Below are 24,106 nucleotides of genomic sequence, written 5' to 3' on the forward strand. Positions count from 1 at the left end.
TTCTTTTTCTTTTTTTCTTGAATGCTACTAGCTCTATTACATTGTAGTATCTGTTCATATACTTTCTCAACCTACTGAAACACAAAGAGCTAATTACGCCTCCACTGAGGCTCAAACTTACAACCTTCCAAATGGAAGTCCAACCCGGGTACCATTGGACCACATAGTCCTGGTAGAGGCAATTAAGTCTAATTTTCAATTAATTTGTTATTACAATTTTAGGTCCATCTACAGATCTACTCTGAATTTTCATTTGGGTACATTTAAGTTGTGCATAGTATATATACTACGTTAAAATTATAATTTGTTATTACAATTGAATGCCTAGAAACATATATATGATGACATGCTCGGATACTAATGGTTAAAATCAAACATTTATTACTATGTTAAATTTTTTTTTTTTATAACAAATGTGTAATTTTATTTTATTATACTTACATAACAACTATATATGATGAATGTTTAAATTGCATGCTTGTAGAAAGATATATGGGGCCGTTTACTAACTGAAAATTTATGGAAATTTTTAGAAATTAGAAAATAGAAAACAGAAAACATGTTTACTAACACAGTTTTCTATTTTGAAAACTGAAAATAATTTCTGAAAATTTCTGAAAAACTGGAGCACACTTGAAACTGTTTTCGAAATAAAAAACAGAATCATCTATCATCTATTTAGTTATATGTCACTATAACCACATTACTATGATTACATTCATTATCATCTTATTTTACTTATCACTATCTTCTTATCTTTTCTACTTACTTTACTTATTTAAAAATAATTTATTTGCTTACACTTTAAAGTTAGACATTATTTACATTATCAAAATTAAGAATTAAACTCTATATAATGTTTTAGATTTTGATTGAACTCAATAGATTATTAGTTTGAATATTTTTAATTATGTTACATTATAATACAAGTTCGGTCTAGATATCGAATATTGAAATCTCACATATATTATAATTCAAAGTAAAAGTTATATATTCATATTCATGTCATTCAAATGAATATATCCAAAAAAATATTTTAAATATTAGCTCAAAAAATATTAATATTATCTAAACTAAATTTTAGATGAAAACTGAAAAATTAGAAAACAGAAAACAGTTTTCTATTAGTAAACAAGTTTTCTAAACAGAAAACAGAGAATGAAAACTGAAAAAATTAGAAAACAGAAAACTTAGAACAGTTTTCTGTTAGTAAACAGACCCTGAATTCACCTAGCCCACCTAGCTTCACTTAACACCTACAATTTTTCATTTTTGTTTGGTGAAAAGCCTATGACATGAAAGTAATTTAGACACCCGCATGGACAGCTCACTTGGTCACAGCAGTGAAGTTTGAAAAGAATGATCAGAGATCGAGTCGTGAGGGGGCTCCTTGTACACAATACTTCGGCGCACCGTTAGTGTTAACGGAACGCGGGTTTTTTGTATGTTAATTATCAACTGACACTACAGTGTATCTAAACCGACCCTGCCTCACGTATTATTTTTATATTATTATCAAATGAAATTGCAGTTATATCAAAATGATACTGTAGTTGTGGTGAAATGAAAATGCGGTGTATATAAAATGAAACTAAATAACATTTCACATATTTGAGTATATATTGTACAATGAAGCTGTAATTATATCAAAATGATAATGTAGTTGTGTTTTAATAAAACTATAGTGTATATAAAATAAAATTAAATAACATTTTCACATATTTGAGTCGATAAATATCGAATGAAACTATAATTATATTGAAATGAAAATGTAGTTGTGTTGAACTGAAACTGTAGTTGTGTTGAACTGAAACTGCAGTGTATACAAAATGAAACTGAATAACATATCAGAGTTACTTTTTGCAGAACGGCGCGAAACGGATGCCGTTTCTTTTCATTAAATAAAACGACGTCGTTTTGATGAGCGGTGCATAATCGATTATGCACCGCGTGCATGATATAATTTGCCACCTTTTACACCCCCCAACATTCCGACCCGACAAAGCATATGGGAGGATGCATGCTCAACTTCCTTCCTGCTCTTGCAGGAAAGAAACAAGAAACTTAGTTAATATAAATGACCAAACATATAATATAATATATAATAATAATATACATGCTTTGACCAATGTTTTGAAATTCATTTAACTTAACAATTCAATACGTTACTAATTATTTATTTATTTAACAGTTAACACAAACACAAAGGATATTAATTTACCCAAAAACAAATAAGATATTAGGCTAAATAATGGTACCAAATAATTATTAAACCCATCTAAGTAAATAATTAAGATAGTTATACTTATCAATAATTAGTTAACATAGATCAAATGGTAACCCATCAATTGGATGATCCTAATGCAGAGAAAATTACACTTTTGGTCCTATGACTATAGGGGAGGTGATAATTTCAGTTCGTGACTTTTAAAACTAACAGATTTAGTCTTTTTAGTATGCTTTTTTTAGCAGATTTGGTCCTTCCGGCCAAATCACAGGCCAAAAGTCACCGGAAAAATGTAAATCATTTTTTATTATTTAACTATGAGGACAAATTGGTCATTTCCAAGTCATTTCTTCTTCTTTCTCTTCCTCTTCGGCTGGCCTTCGAAAATTCCGGTGTCGTGGGGTATTCGTGAGCTCTGAACGCCATGAACTGCCAACCCAAATTAACAAATCACAGATATGATGATTGGGCCCATTAGATATGCGGGTCTCTTTCGAGAACCTGAAGCAGGCGGAGTCCATGGTGAAGAGCATCCTGGCTGAGTCCTCCGGCAACAAGAACCGATCCGACGCGACGAAGACGTGTCTTGAGCTCTACGGGTACGTGGAGCGTCGTATGGAATCTGTGGGCGGTGCCCTGACGAGCGGCAAGATCAAAGACGTCCGGGTGTGGATGAGCGCCGTCCTCGTGTACCACTACGACTGCTAGTCGGCGCTCAAGTATCGGGAACAGATTACAAATGAACAGATTGGTCAGAATATGTGTCATTTTTCCAGGAAATTATCGGGTATAAATTCTAACCTGCCAACGAAGTTGATGTCCATGGTTTTGAGGAAAGTCTTGGCCATTTCAACAGACGATCCGACGACCACCGGGAAGGATCCAAACTGCAGCTGCATGATGGGGCCGTATTTCTGCGACAAATCATGGATGGAACGGTGAGGGAGGGTGCCGATGAGGTTCAAGTTTCCGATGATGGGCCATGGCTTAGGACCCGGGGGTAGATGAAGCTTTCTCCGGCGGAGATGTTTGGCAAGGAGGATAAGTGCAATGGTGGATAGCCATGCTACTGCATAGGTTGCAGGGCCCTCCATTGAATGAAGCTAAGATACTTTGTTTAGTGGGAGCAGATGAGATGATATGATGGTGAGCTTCTCTTCTTGAGTGAATGTTTAATTAAGGTGGGAAATGGGAAGCCGTTTTTCCCCCTTTTTTCTTAGACTAAATGTGACGCTTTTACACCGGGATTTTCGAAGGCCAGCCGAAGAGGAAGAGAAAGAAGAAGAAATGACTTGGAAATGACCAATTTGTCCTCATAGTTAAATAATAAAAAATGATTTACATTTTTCCGGTGACTTTTGGCCTGTGATTTGGCCGGAAGGACCAAATCTGCTAAAAAAAGCATACTAAAAGGACTAAATCTGTTAGTTTTAAAAGTCACGAACTGAAATTACCACCTCCCCTATAGTCATAGGACCAAAAGTGTAATTTTCTCTCCTAATTAATACTAATCTATGTTAATGAGGTGAACCCTTAACTAGTTTGGTTGGCGTGAGCTGCCGTGCACTCTTATACATTAAGAGAGGTCGGGAGTTCAAACCTCCTCTCATATGAAAAAATCAATCTGACCAGCACTCTACCCCTTAGGGTCTGCTTAGGACACCTCATGATTTAACAAAAAAAATGAGGCGTACCCTTCCCATTCATGTTTAATAAATAAATTAAATTATAAAAATGCTATTTTTAAGCCCCTATTAATAACTTAATTAAGTTCTTGCTAATTGTGACTTGTTAACAAACTTAATTAATCCATTCATTATTATTCCAGCTGAAATGACAATATATGTTGGATGGACCTGTGGAATTGTAGACACTTTCATTTAGGATGACATGGAATTTAATTATTACATTTTCTCAAAAGAAAGAAAAAAACATGAAAATGATTTTGTGGTGGCTTTTTGATATGTCTGTCATGGTCTGGTCACTAAAAATGGTACAGCCTGCAGTCCTCTCTAATTTCATATCAAATAATTCATCAGATCAAACCGATTTCAAGATTTGACATTTACGGAAGCATCCATATGGATAAACTTTTTATGGAAAGCTTACCACACATTGAAATATATAAATTTAAAAATAGATCAGCTCAAATAAAAAACGTCAAAAGATCATTCTTGTGAGAATTAAATTTGAAACATTATAGTTATAAAGTAAACAGTACGACTAACTTGGCTTGGATTTGTCCCTAATTTTTTTAATATTATTTTCTTTTTCTTTTTTGGGAGGTGAGGTGAATGATAAAAACACATAAGATCTTGAGGCCCGAAGCGCAATATAATTATATTATATTGAAAATATTTATTGACCAATTATTGTAATAAGCAATACATGTATAGTATATGCTGAAATTGAATTACATAACGATGAGCATCTAATTAAACAATTACATGTAATTACGGTTTAATTAAAAGTAAATCCTTCACATTCATCCAGTTGCATATGATGAATGCTTCATCATCACTCTGCAAAGTCTTGAAAACATTCAAAACCCAGCATGCACTTTCAATTTACCTACACCATAGAACAACAATGTTAAGAGAAAATACACCTAATAAATAATAATAATAATCTGATCTCTCAACAATGGAAATTAAATAATTAATTACCGGTAATTGCTGTAATTCCCAATATTACTTTCTTTAATTTTCTTCTGGTTGATTTCCGCCGGCTTGAGAACACCAACCTGTCGACGGTTATCAAAGAACATTTTAGTTCCATGTTTTTCTGAAGAATTTAAGATTGTTTGGTACATAGGAACAGAAACACATACATAGGAGGTGTTTGGTAAATGGAGGTTATCTAATTGAGTTAGTGTATTTGACTATTTGATAGCATTAGCTGATTTTAGAAAACTGTTTTGATAAATTAGCTGTTAACTGTTAGCTGATTACATACAAAATGACTTTATCAAAAAGCTGATTGAAAAAACTATTTTGAACAGATTTTTGAATTTTAGTATTTTGAAGCAATAAGTTGTTAAAAATATATAGCTAAGATTGTTTAACCCGGTCAAAACAGTTAATAGTGATCAAATAAGTGAAAATTGACTGATATACTACCTATTTACTAAATAGGGCCCCAGTCTTTTAATCTTTTAGTCGAGACAGATCGAACACGTTATTCAATTATTCTGACCTACCAAGCCTAAGAAGAAAGGATAGGGAAGAAAAGATAAGTGGTGTGACCTTTGGACTATTGAGAGGTGAGCTAGCAGTATCCTCCAAGTCAGGGTCAGACTTCTTCTTTTTTGATTTCTATCTTCAAGTTCTTCAGTCTCTGAAAGCCGCCCATTGAAGAGCATGCAACATTGTTGCCGTCTCCGCCGTCGTGACCATCGGCGCCGCCGCGGCGCTCCTTCCATGCAGCAGGAGAGGCAGCGTCGGAGTGCAAAGAAGGGCCGCCAAAACGGCTGTAATCTCCACGGTAATTAGAATACGCCGAGCCGCCATAGTTATCACTGCTACTATTCAATGAAAAGTCCTGCAGATAAGAAGTCCACCCACTCTCCTCAGCCCTACTAATATCATCTGTTTTTTGTTTATGGCCACCGAAACTTTTCGTGGAAGAATTCATTATCGTATGTAGTGTATGTTCTAGCTAGTGTTGAATTGATCGAGGTTGTTGGTTTGGGGTTTGAGGCAGTGTTTGAGTGTAGGGTATGGTTATATATAATGGAGAAACTTGAAAGGAAGTAGGCAAATCAATGGAAATATGAACAAAGGGAGAGGATGGAATATGTGGTTCCGCCCTGACACAATACAGTTTAATTGATTGATCATACTAAAAAGATAAGAGTTAATAATTTTATTTCGCCGGCTAAAAGGTACATAGTTGAGGAATATGGGGTTCCGGGCATAATTTAATCAAACATATATATACAATTTTACTTTACTAACCGTCAGAAAGTGCATGATTTATTTAATTTCTTACCTTTAGAGACCAAATGTATTAAATTGATATTTTCGTAGGTTCTAATTTACAAGTATCTTGATTTTTATATAAAGATGAGTGAGAGCTCTCGAGATTATGGTGCAATTCTTTGAAAAAGTAACATGTGATGTGAAATCTTAGTTGGCATGCAGGCAGGGCTACGAGGGGGTGGCACACTCTATGGATATGATGTGTCAAAAATGGTCTAACTCAATATCAGTGATGTGATGATATTATTTTGGAACCTATATGTGAGTAATTATTAATTCAAGCAACATTTGAAGATCATATCGAATATGCCCAACATTTGTAATGAACATTACCCGCAACTGTTTTGAATATTTAGATAAGGTGGCTTACACAAATGATAGTTGTGTCAATCCACTAACTAGGCAAGAAAGAAGTCACGTAATTATAATATTAAAAGTTCATATTTTACCCATGAGGTTTAGCATAGTTATTCATCTCTTGGCTTGATGTCACGATTAGATGTGTCAGTTTGGGGGTTCAAAATGATGTAAGTTGTGGGCTGGATTCTTTTTGCACGCATAAAGTCTAGAGTTTAACTGGTGGACGTACTAATTGTGCGACTTGTGATTTACTTTTGCAGTAGCTCTAGCTTCTAGAGGCGAGGCCCTATGAACTTAAGATTAGTCTGAAAAAATTGGGATCACCTAAGTATTAAAAAAAAGTTCAAATTTTACTTAGAAAGACTCAAAGAAGTTGTCGAATGGGTGGAAATGAACATCATATATTTGATTCTTGCCAACATTCTCGCCATATAATCTAGTCTGATCAACATATTTAACCGTTTAACTAATATCCTTAATAAGTCACATGTTGATAAACTGTAAGATATTTAGATAAGATTGAGCAATATTGAAATAAAAATTATTGGTGATTTATGGGGAATAAGATGTAGAAATTAGGTAGACAGTAAGACCGCATGCAAATGTATAAGACGGAAAGAATAAAAATGCCGGAATTGACTGTGCCTCCACGATTATAACAGTGAAATTTTAGAATATTTAGATTTTGGCCGGCAAAGGCTTTGGACTATAAATTGGTTGAATTGAGACAGTGCATGCATGAACTATATATATATATATTCCAATCTCCAAACCCTTCGGCATGCATGCATGCATGTTACACATTCCAATCTTATATTCTTCTTATTCCCCTTCACATGCAATTCTCTCTTGTCCAAACTTGTTATGGTTTTTGAGCGAATTCAATGATCTTCTTCACTTAATAGTAAAGATGCAACGTAGTGTCCAGTCGAGTGGTCAAGTATGCGAAGTATAATTTTTGTACCTAAAGTTTACAAATTTGATTCTTATTAACATCATTTTGGTTCAGCGAGATCTTTAATTTCTAATACAATTTACTTTTCATGTGTGGTTTGAGAGCCATTTTACGGTCAGGTAAATTTTTTTATATATAGGAATGTAGGATACTATAAATATTATAGCATAACTTATCAAACTCTGAGGTCAAATTTAATATTTTATATATCAAATACATAGTGGTTTCTTTAATTTAAGGGCTAATTACCTTCCAATTTGTAATTTGTACATTCAATGGATATGATATTTCAGTTGGCTGCCACTTGGGCATGTGCATTGTGTGGTAAAAGTGAAACAAACAACAAATTAGGAAGTAGTCAGCTAGACTAAAAAAAGCCTTTTAGAATATATGTAATTTATTGATTAGACCAGTTTAGGTGTGCTTCAATGAAGAACAGGTCATTAATTCTAATACAAAGAATTAAGAAATTTATTATATTGATTTGTGAACAATTATACATGAGCGGAGTTTACACAATACACATTCTCAGGATAGTGACTACATGCAAATTTCAATTCCCTCGTCACCGAAAAGAAAAAAAAAAAAAGAATTAAAAAGTTTGAAGGTATATTATTCATCTACATGTACTATATTCCAAATTCTTGGATCATATATAATACAAATTTTAAATTAAGAAACTGATCAAAATAGATTGAGTTATAATAACCAAATTCAATTAACTGATTTTTTTTTGGTCTAACAGTTAAACGGAATTGAAACCTCCTACGAATTAAAGAGTGACTTGAAGGGTGTAAATCCCACTAGCTAGTTGTGGTGCAACAGTTATACCATGGATCCGGGTCTACCTTGTAAGGTGGACCCGGATCCAAAATACACAATTTACATACTGAATGTTCATAATTACATATTGAATGTAAAAATATTCACAATTTAAATACGGCAAATTACGTTGTGCATCCGTATGCACCATGCATACGGATGCAAAAACGACGTCGTTTTATTAAAAACGCGCGTCTCTCCTAAAAAAAAAATCATGTTCGATTCCCAACAACAACATATAAACTATAATTCCAGAATCGATGAACTAAAATTCCAGAATCTAATCTATGAACTAAAAATTTCAGAATGAATGAACTAAAATTCCATATCTATGAACTAAAATTTCAGAATCGATGAACTACAATTCTAGAATCGATGAACTATAATTTCAGAATCAATGAACTAAAATTCCATAATCTATGAACTAAAATTCCAGAATGAATGAACAACATAATGTTGTTGCTGGGAATCGAACCTGAATTTTTTTTTAAAGGGGAGACGCGCGTTTTTAATAAAACGACGTCGTTTTTGCATCCGTATGCACCATGCATGGTGCATACGGATGCACAGCATAACTACTCTTTAGATACTGAATGTAAATTAAAAATATTTAATATGTAAATTGTGAATATTCAGTATATAAATTGTGTATTTTTAGACTTGAGTCCACCTTGCAAGGTAGGCCCAGTCCATAGAATAATTTGCAACGAGCTAGTGGTTGGGGCTCACCACAGCCACCAAGGCGGCAATTTATATCCTACACCACGGCGCGTGTTGCACTGTGCACCCGGATGCAAAACGACGTCGTTTTAATTTATTTTTTTTTTTTGAAATTTCCCGCCCCAGTGAATGGCAGTAAATTTTTTCTTTAAAAAAAACCCATTGTTCAAAAATGTACATAATGTTATACTAGAATACACATAATTGTATACATGAATGTACATAATTATATAACAAAATATGCATATTCTTTTTAAAAGATAATACACATAATCTAACATAATACATAATAAACATAAATTTTTAACATAATATACATCAACTCTTAACATAATACACACAAATTTTCTGATTTGGATGTACATAATTGTATAAAAAGAATGTACATAATTGTATAAAAAATGTACATAACTGTATGAACAAATACACATAATTGTATGAACAAATACACATAATTATGTGAACAAATACACATAATCCCAGCAACTTCCTACCGCGTCTCCCAAAACGACCCCAAAACAACGTCGTTTTGGGAGGTGCGCGGCGCACAGTGCGCCATGGTGTAGGGTATAACGACTGCACCAAGGCATTCAAACCATGACGGGCTGGCTTGTCAAATTCTTTAAAAATTAATTCAAAACGTTAATAATTGTACAAAGTTACAGTCTAAATAGTTTAAATAGATATTAGTAAAAGCTTTAAAGTAAAAAAGTTACAAATTCTTAATACATGCTTCGCCTTCTTCGCTATATATACTTTTGGAAAAGTATGATTGAAGCTTTGATCTTTAAATTTTAATGCATATATTTTAAATTTTGAGCTTTTAGATTAAAGAAATTAAACTAGCTTTCACAATACACATGGTCATCACATACGCACCCACAAACTTACATACTTTCTAATATTGAAATAAATAAAATTAAGACTTTTACTACTCCGTAATATATAAAAATGACATATTCCTAATTTATTTCCTTAATATAAATTAAAACTTATGCCTAAAATATATAAAATAAAATTTGTAATACTATATCATTACTTAATTTTATAAATCTAATACTATGTTATACCTTACTTCTATGAATAGTCTTTGAAACTTTCTATTTAACATACATACAATTTTTCTTGTATGTCATGGTCCGGCCATTACTACCTAGTAACATTTTTTTAATGTAATTATAATGGATCAAATTTTGAACTTTATAACTTTTTCATAATTCAAAAATATGATGACATATATGTAGAGCTGTCAAATCGGGTTGGCGGGACAGAGCTCACCAAAGCCTGCTTTATGGCGAGGTGAGCTAAAAATTAAAGCCCATCAATAATACGAGTCTAAGGGAAGTCAGCAAGCCCCACCACGCCTTAGTTCCGCGAGGGCTCTTCAAAATATTATTTTTGTAATTTTTGTAAATTTATAATTTATATAAAAAAAATGTAAATGCTAAAATCATTGTAGATAGTCTAAACTCTAAAATTTAAACAAGAGTAGTCTAAATGACTAAATATAAGGAAATTGGCGGGTTATCTTAAGATTTTTGTTTTGTAAATTTGTAACATTTATTTTTTTTAATAATTTTTTTAATTAAATACTTTGACTGGCCCCGCTAGTCCGCCAAGCCCATAGGTTAGGTGGGGTGGGCTAAAAAACATGTTAATAAAACGGGCATAAAATCTCAAAGCGCATTTTGTCCTATTGGCAAGGCAAGTTAAGTCCGTTTTGACAGCTCTACATGTATGGCGAAGATCAAATGTCTATCATGGTGTACGAGTTTTTCTTTAAATCTAAAAAAAAGAAATGCTTCATATATGGTGAAGATCAAATGTTTGTCATGGTTACAAGTTTTTCTTTAAATCTAAGGAAAGAAATGCCTCCTCTTCACCAATACCTCTCAAAACCATAGTTTCATGTGAGATTTTGCCTTTCTCACTGTCATAGACCATGTAATCAATCCTCCATTTGTTTCATTCATTAAGGTTTTCTATATGAGCATGCATTGAACATCATCTTTGCCCTTACAGAACATCATGACCAAATCTATCTCTCAGATCAAGTGTTGAATTAATTTCATTTGTGGTTTATCATGCCATGGCAAAACAAAAAAAGACTAAGCTCTGCAATTTCTTTTCAGAGAAGGAAATAAACAAGAAACTTATGGCGATTTACAGACAATTTTAGAGGACCACAAAGCAAAGAGGCCGGCTTTTTTTTTTTGTTTTCCTTACCAAAGAAAGAAGAATGAAAGCATGGAGTTCAAGACTATTGCCCCTAACCTGAAAGAAACTCCATCGTGAAAAAAAACGAAATGAAAACAACCCGAATCGCTGGACATGCTACATTTACTGGTCTCACTGACTAATCTAGCGACTGGTTGACAGTGTAAATTATTCTGCAGGGAAATAAATGGCGTGTTTATCTACAATGACACCAAATGGGATGGTGGAGATGAGGCCTAGTAATCAATCATGGGTTCTCCCACCGTCAGATTCCTCTCCACTTTCCATGGCAAGTTGAAGAGCTTCGCTGTGACAAACTTGAAGATCTTATTCACATTGATGTTGTAGGTTGCACTAGAGAAGAACAAGGTAGCATTCAGTGCCTTTGCATATGCTCTTGCCTGTTTTCCAGTCACAGATACATGTCAATATTACCCCAAATTTCATTCTTTTTACCAGAAATGTAAACAAAATAGAACCAGATCACCACCTCACTAGCAATTGTCCACTGCAAATCTAAAGGCAGTTCGACGAAATCATCAAACTTTGTCCCAATCATCACAGGAATTGCTGCCTGAAATTAACACAAACATTCTGCAGTCAGATGAATGTTGTACCTTCAAGAATCCACCATTCTAACATTTAGGAGCAATACCATACCTGATTCCATCTTCTGGCTTGTTGGAACCACCCTAAAATACTGTATACATGAAGGAACAATTTGCAAATTCATAAGATGATAATCTCAACTAATAGTTGGACTGCATATTTATGTTTATATATTATAAACTCCCTCACAAATATAGGCTCTGATACCAAATAGAAGAACATGTTCTGTCTCAACTAAAATCTTAATTTAATAGTTGGACTGTACATTTGTGTTTATATATATTATATGAAGGATCTGGGTCCATACCTATTGAGGGTGCACCTACTAGTGAGATCAAACATGAACAACATGGCAACAGAGTCTTTACAAGCAGCACGAATATGGTACTGAGATGAAAAATCTGTGCCTGCATTATCATACTTTTTAGTGAAAGATTGAATCATATATTCTCAGAAATGGAAATATGTGGCTCCATTACCATTACCATTACCTTCTACTTCCCAGATGTTGTAAGATATCTGAGCCCCTTTGACATTAATTGTCTTATCCATCTGATTCAATCCATTTCTTGAAATCCCTGCCTTCCCTTTCTCTTTCCCTACGTACTTGGTCTTCCATTCCATTCATAACAGAATCAAATCAAGCATTTATTAAGAAAAAACTGGTAATGATGAAATTGAGAATGGAATAATGCTAACCAGAAAACTGGTCTTGCCAATTTGGTTATCGCCCAAGAGGCTAATCTTCAAGGCGACCAAATCGGAGGCGTCCTTGTCGAGATCGAAGCGGGGCGGGTCGGAGGCGGAGGCGGAGAAGCTGCATTCGACGGCGGCGTCGCGCGGCAGGGAGACCGCAGGGGGTATCACGGCGGAGGCGGCGGATGTGGTGCGGGGCAACTGGCGGTACTTGGCGGACTTGTGAACCCGGCGAGCAAGGATTTGTCGCCAGAGGCGAGTGAGGTATTTCTGCAGAATTGAGGTCCTCAACAGAAGTTTTCTCTTCACGCTGAGATGAGCCATCGTCGTCGGCGGCGGCGGTCGTCTTCTTCAATCAATCTTTTTGTTCTTTATGCCAACAACAACAACAACAACATCAATAACAACACAACAACAAAGTTGGTGGTACCTACTCACACATCTTTATCTTTATGCTATATATACGTGGCTTTACGGATACAGAACAAGAAGAAGAAGAAGAAGAAAAAAAAAGGTAGAAATTAGTTACGGCCTCCTCAACCTCTAGCTTCTTGCCTTCGCCATGAAAGTAGTAATGGTGACAGGATCTCTCTCATCTTTTGTAGAGAATATTTGAATTTATTTTGATCGTCATTTATTGCTTCCCCTTTTTTTTTCCAAAACGGCCATTCCACAAGCTTATAGTGGCCTCGCATTCAACGCGGTTGACCGCTTTTCTCGACCCATGCCAATTTCCAAGTCAACTTTTTTTCTACTCATCCAATTTTAACTTTATTCTTACTCACATCTTTCTTTATTCATTAATAAATGCTATAAATATTCTCCAACCTTAACCGATTATTACCATTTTAAACTATTACACTTTTTGGAAATAAAAATTATATTCATCCGGAATAAAATAAGCAACTAATATAATAGAAATTCAATTTCATTATTTATTACATTTAGAAAATTATTATAGTTTATGCGGGGCCCATTTTACTGGAAAAGTCTTAGTCGGCAAATTATATCGTGGACCCTGGTCCATTGGTCCAATATACGAATTTTGACTTCATAATGCACAAAATTTATATCGATAATGCACATAATTTATGTTCATAATATACACACATAAACACGATATAATGAACATGAATCCTGAGTGTTATGTTAAGTGTTTATGTGTCCTCAGCTATATAATACACATAATTCATTTTCATATGCACAGAATTTATATTCATTATATCGTGTTTATGTGTATATGTATTATGAACATGAATTCTGTACATTATGAATATGAATTCTGTGTATTGAACCAGGATCCACAGTGCACTGTGAGCTCTCATCCACAATATAACAATTGGTCTTAGCCTAATGATGATTCATTTTGATTGCTAAGAAGAAATGGAGCATGGTGGCCCAAAAAAAATGTACAAAATGTTAAGCTAAGAAGGTGCAGCAAGCAAGATTTAAACTTATGACCTATGGGTTAGCATTATGCTTTACTTATTCATGAAAGATTGTTTTTTTTTTTTTTTTCTTTTTAATCAAATGGAAGGGGAACAAAGCCCCGCAGGCTAGAACCTGCTCACAAAATCGACATGCTCCAACGCACCAATCTATTGAAGATTGTTGGTATTTAAGTAGTGGGGAACACATGTGCATGACCAATAAAGGGCTTGATGTCTTCATTTAGACATTACCCTTTGGATCATAACAACACTCTTGGCTTCGTGGCTCGTAAAGTTGTGGTCCTAACCTTCAACTCATACACTAGGGTTTGATTCCCGATTCTTACAATAAGAATGTAATAAAGATTTAAATTTTTTGAAAGCCAAAAGCTAAGCTCAATTAAATTGAAGAAGTAGGGGGTGGGGGGGGGGGGTTAAATAATTGTATTCTTTATTATTATTATTATTATTATTATTATTATTATTATTATTATTATTATAGAAACATATGTATAGTACTAGTATTTCATATGCGCGATGCGCAAAAATATATGTCCAATATTAATATTTAATTTTAAAATCTTAGTTATATAAATGTGTGTGTGTGTGTGTGTATATATATATAATTGTAGAATTCATATTAAAATTAATGAAGTAAGAATTATAGAAATGATATATTACTAAATATAACTATGGTAACATTTAATTAAGATCTAAATAAAATCAAACTTACCAATTGAAGAATGTAAAAAAATATATATATATTGGGTATGCAAGTGTATGATAATAATAATGTGAAAGATAACAGAAGTTATAACGGCAAGGATATTTTTGTCCAAATAATTATGTAGTACAACATTTATAGCATAAGGTACAAAAAAAATTAACAGAAAAAACGGACATAAAACCAGGGACATAACCTGGATTGAAACTTATTATGTTTTTAGATTTAGATAATGAAGTAAGAATTATAGAAATGATATATTACTAAATATAACTATGGTAACATTTAATTAAGATCTAAATAAAATCAAACTTACCAATTGAAGAATGTAAGAAAAAGATATTGTGTATGCAAGTGTATGATAATAATAATGTGAAAGATAACAGAAGTTATAACGGCAAGGATATTTTTGTCCAAATAATTATGTAGTACAACATTTATAGCATAAGGTACAAAAAAAGTTAACAGAAAAAACGGACATAAAACCAGTGACATAATCTGGATTTAAACTTATTATGTTTTTAGAAATAACAAAAATCAATAAAGAAAAATGAGGTATTACCAAATTAAGTTAAGAATTTAAGAATATCCTAATACCATGGTCATTCATGGGAATAGGTCACTTTTGGAAATAGTATTTTCATGAATAAAATGACTTATCAAATAACATAATATGTCCGAGAATGTTATTTTATTCTCAAAGCCAAATATGATAGATCTCTGAATACTTATCTGTAAAAGGCGAAATCTCTCGCCACAAGACCCCAACCCTTTGTGCGGCAAGATTGAGTGGTTGCCAAAGTTCAATTATGTGGGTTCTCTCAAACCCCGATCTGACACGATTGTGTAGCTATCAAAGCTTAATCCAACATTTTTATCTATAATTTGTTCCCGATAAACCAACTAAGCTACCATAGTAGCATAGTTTTTGAATACTACTGATAATTGAAGTTCAGCTCTGGTTTCTCTAATGTTAGTGGTTGTGCTTTTTTATTGTTAAATCCGATCAACTATAATTTTGATAAATCTGTTTAATGAAAAGAACTGAATTTGTTGTTATTTCGGGGGACAAAAAATTTGCAATTTGCCCATACTTTTACAATATATGTGAATGAGCTTTCAGCCAAGGTCGAAGTGTCAAAATCATGGAGACATGATTGGATAAGATTGCAATCGTGGCAAGGTTCAACCTTAGAAGTTGTAAAGGACAATGCGACATTGCGACCTCCTTTTCAATGCAAGGACCCATGGTGAGTTGAAATAATTTGTATCAAGAATTTTAATGATTTTTGTAATATATATATATATATATATATATATATATAACAGATACTACATGTAACAGGGTTGCTTTCTCAACAAAGAAGGCGAGATTTTTTAAAAAAAAAACAATTATTTAATTTAAATTTATTAAATAAATTTTAAAAAAATATTTTAAATTCGGTAACGGCTACGTCAGCATATTACAAGGTCAACATGTTATTTTGGGTTGAATTGCTTATTTTGCCTTGTTCGGTAATTGTAATTTTTTTGAGTTTGATGACCCAATTGCAGTAGGATGGCGTATTTAATTCTTATTCCAATAGTATTTAATATTCAAAAAAAAAAATTGTAGTATTTTATATTCATGGTTTTGACAACAAGAATCTAATTAAAGATTAATAGCGTCCATAACCTCAAAATTTTCTGGACCTCATAGGCCAGGCTTCCCCTCCCCTTCACTTGAACCAAGGTCTTTGGGTACATTAATGCAACCTTTTGATGCAAATATCACTTTATTAAACAAGTAATGTCAAATCTAGAAGTGATATTCCATCCATCTTTGCCTTCTTCAAGACATAATTCTGCTGTTCTGTGCCTAAAATCTCTGGTGTCACAATAAAATGTATGAACGTACCATTTACATAACAAGACCAAAAAGATCAGATGTTGTTTATACCGGCGAACTAGGGTGGCCATCTTCACTTTGATCGAGTTGTCTCTTGTTGCCACTGGTTTTCCTCTTCAGCATTTGCTTGATCTCAGCTTCCTTCTTGTCAACAAAATCTATCAGGTCTTTGAAGCTGGGAGCACGAAGGGTGCCACCGCTACACTGGGTAGTTTCGGGTTCATTGGCGACCTGATCCATCTCTTGCTCAGGGGTGTAACGACGGTACTGCAAGCACACCCTGCAGAAGAACACGAGGAGCGCGAGGAAACAGGCGACCCCACAGATGAGGAACAGCCCCCAGAAGCTCTTCAGGGAAAGCCTGCTATCGTCCACCTCGGTCTCTGGTGAGCAGCCTTCTTTAGACAGCCATTTGTCATGGATTCTTTGGTGGTCGCCGTTTTCTGACAGTTGAAGGATTGCAGTTGACATATCAACCGCCAGCGGGGAGTCCCTTTGAAATGCCTGCCCACCAAAGAGAGGAGTAAGAGTTTATCACCGTTGAGCATATAAGTGCAATCCAACTATCACATGTTTCAATTTGGTATCAGATAGCTTCTGCATATAGCAGGAACTGTCACATTTTTAAAAGGCAGGGTGCTGGACTTGGCAATGTAAGCCAATTATGATGCTAGGTGAAGTTAAAGTACTTACAAACCCCCATCCACTCTTTGTGAACTCCTGGCCAACAATCCTGAAATCGCATTTCGTGTTGGACAGGAAAACCTCGATGTATGGAAGCTCATCGACGATTGCTGCAACTCCACCGCCTTTCGGACCTTTCTTTAGAGCATCGATATAGTCATCTGGCTTTTTCAAGATCCGAAGGCGGGATTCTGCCACATTCATCTCTTCAATGAGATAGTTATACGCAAACGACCCATCTTGGATTCCTATAGGATCAGAGCTCGAGATCAAGCTGTCAATCCCTTGAATGCCTGTGGATAGCTGCTGGACTGTGAGGATTGAAGTCAAGCTAGCTGTGTAACTCGAGTTTATAATCAAAACCACAAAGAGCCACAGAATCAGCACCAATCGTCCTAACGTGCTCACAGTGTTCTCCCCTACCGAATTTAAAAACAGATTAGTATCATAACTGATCATTACAAAACACGCGATAATTTGAATGGAAAGAACTTACTGTGTGCAAAGAACATTGTCGAGAAACTAAACCTGCAAGAATAAACCACCTGAAGTTATGAACACTAAAGGGGATTCAAAACAATCTATGATCGAGATATGTATTATTCATGAATCTAACCAGAAGACAGTGACAAGTTGTTGTCGTGGTGAGCCACGAAACTCCTGATTAAGCCGATGTTCAAGAATCCAAACAACAGTGCCAACAAAGAGAAAGAAAGCCCCAGTGACACACCACATTTGCAGTGAAAATGGTTGGAGAAAAGCCCACGGATTGGATTTACCCTCTTTGACAGGCACAACTACCACTAGTCCCGATTCGATATAAGGCTGAGTAAAGTCCACCATTCTTGTCCGGTTCATGGTAATCGTAACATCCCCAACAGCTGCATCATATTTCTAAGAGTGCCAAAACGAAATGCAATAGAAACAAGAAAATGGTTAACCTCGTTTACTCAGAAGAATACTTAGCAAATCAATTAGTAGTACTTACTTGTTTTGCAACATCTTCGACAATGCTGTTGAACGAGGGGTTTCGTTTGCCATCTCCATACAATTCATAGACGTGAGGAACGGGGTAAGGTAAGAGCTGTACAGCAGCTTCGAATATGTCGATACAGTATCCTCTCACCCCAGAAGGTCCTTTTTCTTTACTAACAAACACAGGATAAGTAACACGGTTGGGGACTGCAATACGCAAAGGCTTTCCATTATTGGGGAATACCCATCCCCGGGGTTGCTGTGTAACTTCACCAGGCCATATAACGCCGTTTAGATGTTGGCTACTGGTTGAAGAGTTTGGAGGCATTGCATACAAAATCTCGGGAGTAACTTGAGATAGCCCAGAGTAATTTGACCAATAACCTAGCAACCGTGATCCAGTTCCAGCAATGTTGAGGATATCAAATGCGGGATGAATCAGATCCCTATCTGCATCGAACTCAACTTGTCCGGTTAAACCAGTGAAGTTAACACTAGTAAGTATCTCGAGTAATTTCTGGCCCTGGTCGAAAATACGGAGAGATGACAAATGCAGGGAACTGCCTTTGGTATCCTGCAACCTCGGGTCATCAGAAAACGTAACATTTCCACCTTCATTGAAAAAACGATCGAGAGCATGTGCAAGTAACCACACCGAATCATAAGCATAGAGTGCATATGAGTTAAAGCTCGAGGTTTCTTTCTCCTTAAGATTTCTCCAGCGAGAAGCAAACTTTTTCTTCTGATCGGTGTCTGGGGTGTGGTGGCGGAGTGCAATAACCCCTTGTAACACATTTATGGTGTCGGGATCAACTGACTCCGAAGAGTCTAGAACAGAAGGAAGCCAATCTGTAGCAATCCAAACATACCCACTCGACATCATACCAAGACTCTTTGCTACTGAAAAAAGCGACAGCCCAGAATCAGGATTTACATGCACTACATACACTCGAGATTCCATCAGATTCACATTCACTAACACGTTATACATCTCATTCCTCGAGGCCACGGGAGAAAAGGCTGCTTTGTAAGATATCTTGGCACGCTTCCTGGAAAGAGCATCGCCCAATGCTGAAATCCCATTTCTACCATTATCGTCATCAACGTAGATAGCAATCACCTCCTTCCATCCAAAATACTCGACAAGATCAGCAACAGCTCGCATCTGGTGGTAATCATCCGTGACTGTTCGAACAAAGTATGGGTACTGCAGAGAAGCAAGAGTCGGGTCTGTTGCCCCAAATGACAAAAGCGGGACATGAAGTTCATTCACAATGTGAGAAATTACGTGTGCTATTCCAGAGGATTGTGGACCAATTGCACCCACTACATCTCTTTCCATCAGCTGCAAAGCTACAAAGTCCATCATGGCATCAAAACGTTTAGACTCGTTATAAGAGGTGAACAACCAGAAAGAAAACAAGATAAAGGTATTAGCTAATTAGCCTATTACCATCAACAGTGCCAATGAATCCGCTGCAATTTGTATCTTGAACTATGAGGTTCAACGTGGTGCCACTAAGAATGCTCGAATCAGAATTCACATCATCCACAGCAGCTTTAATGGCTGGCCTAGCAGACCGTCCAATAACTGAGTTCATCACGAACAAAGCTCCAATATTCACGACCCTCGGTCTGGAAGGAGCAGTTCCATTCTGGCCTCCTAAAACTGCCAAAGGCACCGATAAACAACAAATTACCAATAGAAACCTGCTCTTCAGATGTACATGAGCCTCCATCTCTACTAAAGAGTCAATTCACACCACCATGTCTCAAGAATTAAGCCCCTGCTAACAGATAGACCACAAAACAATGCTTCAAGCTCAGAAAATCAAGTCTAAAAGTAATCTAGAAAACAAAAATCTGGAAAAATTAAAAGCTTCAAACTCAGATAGCAAACCATTCCCAGAAAAGATACTGAGTTACAAGAATTCAAATAGGAGCAGATTCTAGTTAGATAACATAAAAATCAAGCCAAAAGAAACATTGGGACAACCAACAAGTGGGAGTTTCATTCCAAAAAATAATAATATAATAAGAAACACAATCTTAGCAGACATATACTCTAATTGATTCCCACTGAACCCAGTATTTAAACATGTAAATCTATTACCTTCAATTTCACCAAACACAACACATCTGCTAATCTGCACTATCTATTCAGCTACCACAACAATTATATTCCACTCAAAGGACAAAAAGATCTTTAAAAACAATAAAATTAACACAAGTTGAAGAAACCATTCTGTAAATTATTCCAGCATTCATCAAGGTATTACCTTGGTATCCACTCCTGAGCAGTTGAACGCAACCTCTTACTCAGAGGATTCTCCCCAGAATATATACTTGTGTGTGGACAGACAAAGGGCATAATTTTTTTTTTTGTTAATATTTTCCTATTTATAGGTATTTATAGACCAAGAAAGTGGAGAGGGGTTCACCTCCTTTTTTCTCTATAAAAGGCTCAATGAATGGCCATGTTAGGGCAGTCTTGAAAGCTCAGTAAAGAATGATTCTTGTTTACAATTCTACAGCCATGCTCTTTAGCAGTAATTATACGTTTCCGTACTCATGTATTCTCACTTTCTTTTTTTACTGTGATTGATACAAAAATTATAATTTATATTATTTAAATTTTCTTTCTTATTAAAATTTATGGGTTACCCATTTGTTCACCAAAAGTGAGGTGGCATTATTTGATGCACATTTATTCCAACAAGTAATAATAAAGAATGAGTTTAACCTGTCAAGCTGACAATATCAAGGGCTACCATTGTGCCACGTCTTCAACTGGACCAAGGTATCCCTTTCATCAGATGGTGTCAAACTGTCAATGAAGAGGATAAACTTTTCTGACTACGACCACGTGTCTGACATACCGTATTCAATACAATAATGTTGGAACAACCTTAATCAAGTTAGTCGAACACTTTTAAGTTCACTTTTTAATTGGAGTTATTTATTAATTTTCTTAATTTAAAGTCACAAAGCAAGATTCACTTATAAGACACTTTCAACTTGTAATTCAAATGATACAATAATCTTAAATTTGCTTCAAAAGAAAGTCTAGCGAGCGGGGCATAATTCTTATACTTAAATATTATTACAAGTTTAAATTCTTGACAATACTTTTTCAATTAAGTCCGTCATTCAAAATTTTTTTAAGATAGGCTATTATACAGTAACGAGATTGATGCATATTATCGGATAGTAAGAAAAAAGAAATAAGAGAAAGTGTGGGGACTTGAACAGGTAAATAAAGAAATATCTTCAAGAGGCCAATTATGTCATTTTCGAATCAGGAATCGCCATCTTCAAAGTGTCCCCATTGTTCTCAAAGTCTGCATCAACCATACGTACTTAAATAATCAATTAATAGCATTCAAAAAGAATAATCAATTAATTATTTTCCACGTGAATTAATAAAGGAAAATTTAATATAAATACGTAATCATAGAATAATTTATTTTCAAGATAATTTTCAACCTCCACGGCACCATCAATTTATCTTGGACTCGAATATATACCGCTAGCTATTGGGTACTTTGTTTTCTTTTCTTTTTTATTGATTTTTTTTTAGATAAAAAATAATTATTTTTATTAAATTTTTAGAAAAAAACAATTATTTTATGAGATAATAAGTTCTACACTTCTATTCTAGCCAAGTTGATAAGATAATTAGCTTAATAACCACAATATTACAAGTTTGACTCTCTATCACATTTGTTCATTGGTTTTCTTGGGATGATAAGAAAACCCATAATCAGGATAAACTTGCCTTGTGACGGCAGCCAACAAAAAACCTAAGGAGATAAACTAACCAAAGTGTCTAGGTTGTCCATAATTGATCGACTCAAACTAAAAAAATCCAATAGATTGTTCCTACTAAGAGTGGAACTTGAAACCTTGTGCTTAAAACCAATCAACTTAGTTAGACAACTAAATTTAATTTATCTCATTGTAATTCTTTGTGGATTAGGATCATAACATGATGTCCCGTGACATTAGCTATAAATAGAATTTTCAAAAAAAAGAGAGGCTATAAATAGAAGAAAGATGCATATATAGAGAGAGGATGAGAGCATAAATCCAAACTCTCAAAGTCCTCAGTAGGCTCCAGCAGGCAGAAACTGATGCACCCATAGGTCTCATTGCAGATGGCAGATGCAACTGGCCACTAAAAACAGAACCAAATTCACAGCACTATATATGCATATAAAGACAGAATATGATCCCCATTAACGTTATTCTGAACTCATTACCAATAATTCTAAGGCATTTTAGGCCCACTAATCACGCAGTAACTCTTTATTATTTCGACGTACATCAATATTAATTTGTGCAGATAAAATGGCATCTCTTTTTCCTCTTCATCATACATGAATAATAAATCAATTAATAGTTTAATACGGAGTAATAAATTATATTCTTTCAAAAATATCTTGAGTGACGTAAGAATGGCACTATGTCATACAACCACAAATATAATATTTCTGCATTATTATATTGTAATCTTGAGTTTATTTTTAAATAACATAAGAGTCTAAAGTTTACTATATATATAATTTTATATCAATTATGTTGATAAGAAGAATAATATTAATCAAATTAAAGATGAATAAGGGGACAATATTTATGGAATAAAACCTATCTCATTTTAAAGGTAACTCCAATCGAGATAGTTAAACAGTTGACTTGGTAATTACAACATTCCAAGTTTGACTTTTCATGCGAGCCCTTATAGGTTTGAGTCAATCAGCGTAGACAACTTAGGTTGTGAAAAAATCAATACCTCTAAAAGAATGAAAATGTGATGATATTTTAGTAATTATCTCAAACTTTGTGACACATTTCAAAATTAATAATGTCCATTTTTTTTTTTATATTTACAGATGTAATTTATTGAGTGCACTTTACAATTATCGAATACACTTACAGTTTGCTAGCTAAGATGTACTTTTAGAGTCGTAAGTCTTATGTGCACTTATAGATATCAAAAATGTTGCAAAGATAAATATATGTAAATACTCATTAGTTCTCATGTAGGGAGAGGCTGTTAGGATGTCATATGATATAAACACTTTCATGCGCTAAAATATTAGTAGCAAAGTCTTGCAAGCATATATATATACACACATAATATATTCACATTCCTTGGTCAAACAAACCACTTCTCACCATGGCCACAATTCCCACAAACAAACAACAGGCCCGAAATATGAGAAAAAATTTTATTTTACTTTTTGTCGTATTAATTTAATTCTTATAACACGTTTAACAAGTCTTTGGCGTATCATAAATTAACAGTATATGACATCTCAGATTCACAGTCGTCCCTTCATACTATACGACGAAACAAACATTAATATGAAAACGAAAGTAATGTACCTATATATATATGAGACAAGCTAGGTTTGTATTCCATCATACTATATACGACGAAACAAAATTAAAGTTCATGGGCTCATGGCCAACCCATCTTATCGTTAGACCAATGCCCGGGGCTTGAATGGTACGTAGATTTCTTATTGAATGGTAGTTAAATAGTATAAAGAGTTGATGGTCTTGTGTGATAATTAGTTGTTAGACGTGAGCAGTTAGTTATCAACTAATTATGTTAATTGTTCCCAAAAGTTGGATCTCCAACTCCAAGGGCCCCACGCCTCGACTCGACAGAGCTTTGAAAGGATGTAAATCAGTAATTCAGCTAAACATAGAGGCTAAACATTTGCTTACTGGGCACAAAGAGTCTCCCTCACTACCGCTGGTGAGACTAACTTCACCCATGTGACCAACTGAGTTGTCCATACGGATACTAA

At 34.7% G+C, this 24,106-nt stretch overlaps 2 protein-coding genes and 1 long non-coding RNA gene across 7 annotated transcripts; all 3 read right to left on the reverse strand.

The window, feature by feature from the left end:
• Nucleotides 1-4,607: 4,607 nt before the first annotated feature.
• LOC109155845 lies at nt 4,608-6,054 on the reverse strand. Of its 2 annotated transcripts, XR_002049940.1 has the most exons (4): nt 5,473-6,054; nt 5,344-5,346; nt 4,894-4,970; nt 4,608-4,798 (listed from the first exon to the last, which is right to left on the reverse strand). It is a non-coding gene; the product is annotated as an uncharacterized LOC109155845 (long non-coding RNA). The 2 variants fall into 2 exon arrangements; XR_002049941.1 differs by lacking the exon at nt 5,344-5,346.
• A 5,112-nt stretch (nt 6,055-11,166) lies between these two features.
• LOC109155842 (septum-promoting GTP-binding protein 1-like) lies at nt 11,167-13,246 on the reverse strand. Of its 2 annotated transcripts, none has more exons than XM_019303510.1 (7): nt 13,128-13,246; nt 12,590-12,955; nt 12,382-12,502; nt 12,198-12,297; nt 11,942-11,981; nt 11,772-11,855; nt 11,167-11,682 (listed from the first exon to the last, which is right to left on the reverse strand). In XM_019303510.1, the coding sequence occupies exons 2-7, from the start codon at nt 12,908-12,910 to the stop codon at nt 11,518-11,520; spliced, it is 831 nt and encodes a 276-aa protein (XP_019159055.1). In that variant the 5' UTR covers nt 12,911-12,955; nt 13,128-13,246; the 3' UTR covers nt 11,167-11,517. The 2 variants fall into 2 exon arrangements, with proteins under 2 accessions (XP_019159055.1, XP_019159054.1); XM_019303509.1 differs by having other exon boundaries at nt 13,116-13,246.
• A 3,181-nt stretch (nt 13,247-16,427) lies between these two features.
• Nucleotides 16,428-20,782, reverse strand: LOC109155838 (glutamate receptor 3.4-like). Of its 3 annotated transcripts, none has more exons than XM_019303501.1 (7): nt 20,567-20,782; nt 19,741-20,074; nt 18,301-19,640; nt 17,929-18,206; nt 17,809-17,840; nt 17,322-17,731; nt 16,428-17,132 (listed from the first exon to the last, which is right to left on the reverse strand). In XM_019303501.1, exons 2-7 carry the CDS (start codon nt 20,024-20,026, stop codon nt 16,674-16,676), a joined length of 2,805 nt encoding a protein of 934 aa, XP_019159046.1. In that variant the 5' UTR covers nt 20,027-20,074; nt 20,567-20,782; the 3' UTR covers nt 16,428-16,673. The 3 variants fall into 3 exon arrangements, with proteins under 3 accessions (XP_019159046.1, XP_019159047.1, XP_019159048.1); XM_019303502.1 differs by having other exon boundaries at nt 19,741-20,077; nt 20,567-20,779; XM_019303503.1 differs by lacking the exon at nt 20,567-20,782 and adding an exon at nt 20,401-20,551.
• Between the last annotated feature and the right edge of the window lie 3,324 nt (nt 20,783-24,106).

This window comes from Ipomoea nil, unplaced genomic scaffold (genome assembly GCF_001879475.1).
Source record: "Ipomoea nil cultivar Tokyo-kokei standard unplaced genomic scaffold, Asagao_1.1 scaffold2704, whole genome shotgun sequence".
Taxonomy (NCBI): domain Eukaryota; kingdom Viridiplantae; phylum Streptophyta; class Magnoliopsida; order Solanales; family Convolvulaceae; genus Ipomoea; species Ipomoea nil.